General features: G+C 31.0%; 1 protein-coding gene across 1 annotated transcript in view; it reads right to left on the reverse strand.

The window, feature by feature from the left end:
• Positions 1-3,200: 3,200 nt before the first annotated feature.
• Positions 3,201-6,920, reverse strand: part of lmf1 (lipase maturation factor 1) — a 41,661-nt gene continuing 37,941 nt past the window's right edge. Inside the window, exons 10-11 of the mRNA XM_016440839.1 lie at positions 5,268-5,380; positions 3,201-3,695 (exon numbers count right to left, since the gene is read on the reverse strand). Of these exons, the coding sequence (XP_016296325.1) occupies positions 3,521-3,695; positions 5,268-5,380 (288 nt within the window). The 3' untranslated portion in view covers positions 3,201-3,520. The remainder of the gene's footprint in view (positions 3,696-5,267; positions 5,381-6,920) is intronic.

Consider the following 6,920-nt stretch of genomic DNA (forward strand, 5'->3'; position numbering starts at 1 on the left):
TCACAGGAATAAATTACATTTTAAAATCTATTCAAATAGAAAGCAATTTTAAATAGTAAAAATATTTCAACATTTTACTGTTTTTGCTGTACTTTGGATCAAATAAATGCAGCCTTGGTGAGCAGAAGAGAATTATAAAAAAAAATAAAAATACAACAACATTAAAAATCTTACTGTTCAAAAACTTTTGACCGGTAGTGTAGGCTGATTATTCTTATAGATTGAAACAAATGTGCTTCAGCCAGAAAAAAGGGTATGAAAAGTGCTCCGAGTCGCTGCAGCAAACAAAAAAATTGAACAACAACAAAAACTGGAAATGTTGCTGGAGACGGGCTTATTTAAAATAAACTCATTCTCCGCCAGCAGGAGGCGCTTTTAGAGTGATAAAACTAGCGGTTTCCCCGGTAACGGCTGTAAACAAAGCAGCTCCGCTCATGAACGCTACTTTATCAGATAAAACTGAAAATGTCATCGAAACTTTTCTGAAGACAGTCGGTTCCCTTCAAATAGATACATTCATATAAAACACCCGCGATGTGTTTTGATTTTGAAACATGCAGTGCTCATTGTGCTGTTCTACAAGAACATTTGATATTTAGTCTAATTCAAAGGTTATAGTTAGGCACCCTCTTCTGTTCAAAGTTGGGTACTGCATGTAAGGTTGTAGAGTCGTTATATGACGACGTCATAATTATGAGTCAGATCTCCAGCGGCAGCAGAGAATTCCATGCTGTTATGGCTGCTATCATTCCCCGATTTAAGTTGATCCGAAGGCACATTCGGTATGAAAACATTTCTATATTGTGATTCTATGCACTGTATGCTTAGTTAATTCTTTATACTTTATATGCCGCAAGTTAACCTTGTTGCCTTTATCATGCAAATTGTGCAATCTATTTCTGATGATGCGATGCTAGCCATTCTCTGTATAAAAAGCTTATGTCTTATGTGATCACGTGACTGATTTACATGCTTATATTTCTGTATTTTCTTGTATGTTTACAGTTTTACGTTATTCCAAGATCGATAGTAAAGCTGGAGAAAAGATTCCTTGCTTCTGTTGTTATTGGAAGGCGTTATCTGTCTGCCAAATCAAGCAGGGCGTTTGATAAGAGGGCAGAACACCTGGAAAATTAACATAAATTAAAAATCTCATTCTTCAGATTGAGCTCAAGGTCATTTCAATAGTAAAGCACCATCATAATGTGAAGGCAACAGAAAAATAACAAGATGTTTAAGTTGCATATCATACAGACAAGCAAGCATAAACATCTTGGCAGGAATAAGCTATAAACTGAACCAGACGACAGTCAAAGTCTGACTATGTGACTCGTGGTGAAGTGCAGATATGACTCGCGGTGAAGTGTGGACAATATAATGCCGGTTTTTCTTCACAGCGCCTTACGTAAGCTTCAGTCACATATAGCTACTAGTGACTCAGAGATGAGCACATGACTAAAAAAAGCTCTCAGTTGTCTTAATCATAATACGAAATTAGTCCTTTGAAATTAAAAAATAGATATTAGATAATAGAATAAATTGCAATAGTTCTTACATATTTTATACAGAAAGGATGCAAACTGCTTCAGAAAGATGATGATTATTATATTAATTATATCATATTATTTTATATTATGTATTTAAATTGCAATAGTTCTTACATATTTTATACAGAAAGGATGCAACCTGCTTCAGAAAGATGATGTTCATAATTCTATTCCGTTCTGTTCTATTTAAAGAGCAGTTATTCTTCTGTCAATTTCATATCTTGTCAAATTAGTACTTTAAAGCTCTAAAGCTTAAAACGTATGACTAGTCTTAAATAAATAAGTAAATAAATAAATAAATAAAACTTTGACAATTTTGCATAGTTCTGTGTAGCTACCTGAAAAATTACAAGACAGGAATAATACACTGAAATTAGGACTGTAGATTTTGTGTTAATTTAGTATCATTTATTTTTATATTATATTTAAAATGTAGAATATAGTATAATTTATTAATGCAATAAAAATTCATATTTAATCATGCCCCCTGACCTGTATATTCCATTATAAGGTATAATATACTGACCTTTCTCAGCAAATACTGATAAATTAATGAGTATATTATTTTATACTATATTATTATATGCGATTAATTTATGATTTAGATTTGATTGACCGCCCTATTTGAAGCAGGCTTTGGGAGAAGAGCGGAGTCGTGTGCTGCAGGAGCTGATGACGTCTGTCAGCGGACTTCAATTTATGTTTCTATGCTCTCTGTGTACATTTGTCTATTTTAGGTTTTCTATTTTTACACTGCTCTATTTATGTGTTTTATCCACTAGTTTCCACCTCAAAGCAACGCCGCATCACACACCTATCAGTACTGTACATGCCCACATCCCAATGCATTGTCTGTATTTATTATTGATTTGTTAAAGCATTTGTATTTATATCATGTGTGTACTGGTGCTTGTCTTTCAAAAGATTTTATTATTATTATTATTATTATAACAATAATAAGAGAAAATTGACCAAATTGGCTTCAAATGGGATTAATTAAATTCGTTTTTAGGGAATAAATATTAAAAGATGATGATGATGATTATTATTATTATTAATTATTATCATCATCATCATTATTATTATTATTATTGTTTTGTTGATTGAAATTTAACAATTTTGACAAAAATAGCTGAAAATGGGAATAGTTTAATTCGTTTTTAGGGAATTAAAATTATAAGAAAATTAAATTAAATTAAATGTAATTATGTTATTATTATTATTATTTAATAATGATAACAATTATATATATATATGGAAATAGGAAATAGGAATAATACACTTATTTGTTTAAGGAATGAAAATTAAAAGAAAATATTAAATAATAGTACTATTATTTGTTGTTGTTAATGATAATTACTACTACTACTACTAATAATAATAAAAATAAAAATAAAATAACACTGTTAATTGAAAATTTTACTGAAATAGCTGAAAATGGAAATAATGTAATTAACTTTTAGGGTAATAATTTAATATTTTGGTGAGTTGGATTGGTTGGAACACTCAAACAGAACATTTAAGAAAAAGGAATGAAAAAAACATTATCGTTAAACATTTTAATCAGATGAACCACCTGAAATTGACAAAATGATTGAAATAATTTCTGAAAATCAATTACTCATCAACTCTGAACTATTCATCTTTATCTCACAGCAGGTTATTTGAAAAAAAAAAAAAAATGTATTTTTTTAAAAAGTAGCCTATTAGCCTTTTTTCATATTCAACAGCAACTGCATTGTGATTGTAACGCTTGATTGTACTCAAAATCATATTAATAGCAGAAATGGTCTGTTATTGTTGGCAGGCTTGAAACAGCCCTCGATTCAACACATGCTCTGCTCCTCAGAGACACAGAAGAGTTGCCTTCACAAATCTCTTTTGTAACCGATCGTCTTTGGCACAGTTCAGATAGGATATACTTCAGTGTGTGACATACAAAAAAAGACAAAGTGGCTGTCTGTGGCCGAGGCTTAATAAGAGCCGGGCAGAGGCCAGCTCCTGGACTGGAAGTAGCTCCTCAGACTGTCCAGGTTAACAGGGGGGAAGAAAGGGCCGATGCGCTTCCGGACCCACCATTTCCCCTGACCCGCACTGCTGCTGCCCGACCGCGTGAATTTATAGCGGAAATGCTCTCCTCGTATCCACCTGAAACCACAGACGCATCAAAACCAGCTCACACTGGATCTCATAACGCATGTTTGAGCTCATTTCACATTCAAAGAATCACACTCACTGCATTCTGAGCAGCTCAACTGTGATGAGAAAAGAGTTCAAGACTTCTTTTCAACATAGACGTGTGTATATAAAGTGACCCCAAAAAGTATGTGAACAATTAATTTTCACTTATAAGATGCATGACTGTAAATGCCCAGTGTAACAAAATATCAAAGCAGGTGGTTTTTGCATGTTTTGGGTGAACTATCTCTTTATGTGTTCACATCATTTTAGGGTCATTGTAAACACATCAAAGGTTTTGCACTCTTTAAGCACTGTTTATATGGACAAGTTTGCCACTGTTACTGTTAACTGAACATTTGACCAATAATAATAATAATTATAAACTGTTAATTACAAAATGAAAATAGCTAGAAATTAGAATTTTTTTAGGGAATTAAAAAAGCAAATATAATAATAATAATAATAAAAATAAATTATTATTATTATTATTGTTGTTATTATATTGTTAATTGACATCTTAATTTCAATTAATCTTAATCTTATTATTAGTATCATTATTATAACAACAACAAATAATAATAATAATTTACTGTTAATTGAAATTTGAACAAAAAGCTAGAAATGGGAATAATACATTTTTTAAAGAAAAAAATAATAATTTAAACAATAATGTTATTTTTCATTCTTATTATTATGATCAATAATAATAACAACAACAAATAATATAATGTTAATTGAAATGTGACCGAAATAGCTAGAAACGGGAATACTTTAATATAGTTTTAAAGAAAACTAAATTAACAGAAAATATTAAATACTAGCAGTATTATTTGTCATTATTATTAATGTTATATGTATTATAATATTAATATAATGTTAATTACAAAGTGAAAACAGATAGAAATTAGAATAATTTTAGGGAATAAAAATTAAAAGCAAATGTAATAATAATAATAAATTATTATAATTATTATTATATTGTTAATGGAAATCTTAATTTCAATTAATCTTAATCTTCTTTTTCTTCTTCTTATTATTATTATAACAAATAATAATAATAATAATAATAATAATAATATACCGTTAATTGAAATTTGAACAAAAAGCTAGAAATGAGATTAATTTAATTCATTTTTAAAGAAAAAAAGCTTAAAAGAAAATATTAAACAAATGTTATTTTTCATTCTTCTTCTGCTTATTATTATTATCAATAATAATAACAACAACAACAACTAATATAATGTTAATTAAAATTTGACCGAAATAGCTAGGGAATACTTTAATATATTTTTAAAGAAATTAAATTAACAGAAAATATTAAATAATAGCAGTATTATTTGGCATTATTATTAATATTATATGTATTATTATTATTACTTATTATTAAAAATAACAATAATATAATAAATACAATTTTAAATACTTATCCAACCCAGTTTAAGACCTCTAATATTGCTGCTTATATTATTTTAAGTTGTAATGTTCTATGTACAGTACATGCCCAGAGTTTTGTATCTGATGTTTAGTATTTAGTTTTACCTCGGTTTCTCTCTGTTCTGGAACGGGTTGTGTCCCATTAGGGAAAGAATTGTCGAGTCATTAGCCAGCAGTCTGCCGGCTATGTGAATAACCCACTCGCTCTGCTCATACGTCTGAAAGAGACAGAGACAGAGACATGAGCCCTGTATTACAGATCAGATTCCCCCAAACACACTACAGCACAACTCCACATCTCTCTCAAAGCTTTCAGTGCAATGCAGCTGTTCAGAGATCACAGTTATCCAACTCTCATGTCCTGAGGGGTAAAACTTCACATCTGGGACACTGAGAGACTCACAAAAGCTCTTCAGAAGATTGATGATCTCATTTGTCTGTGCAGCTGAATTATTATCGGTGTGTGCACGTTACATAAGGATTATAAATAATCTCAACACTTTCTATTGACTGGGCTTTTTGTACTGGGCTGAAATTCATCTCCTGGTGAAGAATTCATTAAGAGAAAGTGACAGCAGGGATTTTATATCTTTCTGATTTAAAGAGACAGAGCAAATACAAAAGACAAACTCATGTGTCCGTGTGCATTCATTAGAACTGAAATAAATAAATATATGTGAACACATCTAAATCATTATTTTCTAAAAAGTTTTTAAATAGATTTTGCAAGTTTAAAAAAAGTACTTATTTAAAGATATCATTATAATTATTTTAGGGAGTTGCACCACATGACACTGCACAATCTGTACTAACTTCCTTAAAATCCTTATAAAACTTTTTTTCTGTATTATGATATTAGCACAGTTGCATCACCCTGACATTGTTTACTTTGTGGCCTCTACGTCAAAATATCAAAATGAATTTTAATGGAGAAACTAAAATATCCTCATAACAGACGAGGTGTTTTCAAGTAAATTCATGTAGTATGAATTGCATTTTTTAATGCATTTTTGGATAAATGGATAATTGACCCAACGTCTACTGAACTAAGCCCACTTTCTGCCTGTTTACAGAGCTTAGTGCTGAGACATGTCTGACATCCCGGACACTTATTTCCATGCTATCTGCCAGGCAAAAGTGATATTTCATGCATAGTAAAATTGCTTACCGCAGCTTTAAAGCAATAGTTCACCCAAAAATGAACATTTGCTGAAAATGTGCTCACCCTCAGGCCATCCAATATATAAGTGAGTTTGTTTCTTCATCAGATTTGGAGAAATGTAGCATTGCATCAGTGTCTCAGCAATGGATGCTCTGTAGTGAATGGGTGCCGTCAGAATGAGAGTCCAAACAGCTGATAAAAACATCACAATAATCCACAAGTAATCCACAGCACTCCAGTCTATCAGTTAATGTCTTGAGAAGACAAAAGCTGAAACAAATCCATAATTAAGATGTTTTTAACTAAAATCCATAATCCACAAAAATGTTTCCTCCAGTGAAAAAGCGCATCTCCTGTTGTCTCTCACGTCAAAATCCAGCCACATATTTGTTTAGAGCTGTTTAAACGCTGCTTGATCTGTGCAGATTTCTCTCCTGATTCAGATCACTTTTCCACTGGAGGAAGCGTTATTATGGACTCATATTTTAGTTAAAAACATCTTAATGATGGATTTGTTTCTTTCAAACATGCAGCTTTTGGCTTCTCAAGACATTAACTGATGGACTGGAGTGGATTACTTGTGGATTATTGTGATG

The sequence above is a fragment of the Sinocyclocheilus anshuiensis genome, unplaced genomic scaffold (genome assembly GCF_001515605.1).
Source record: "Sinocyclocheilus anshuiensis isolate Anshui unplaced genomic scaffold, SAMN03320099.WGS_v1.1 scaffold454, whole genome shotgun sequence".
Taxonomy (NCBI): Eukaryota; Metazoa; Chordata; class Actinopteri; order Cypriniformes; family Cyprinidae; genus Sinocyclocheilus; species Sinocyclocheilus anshuiensis.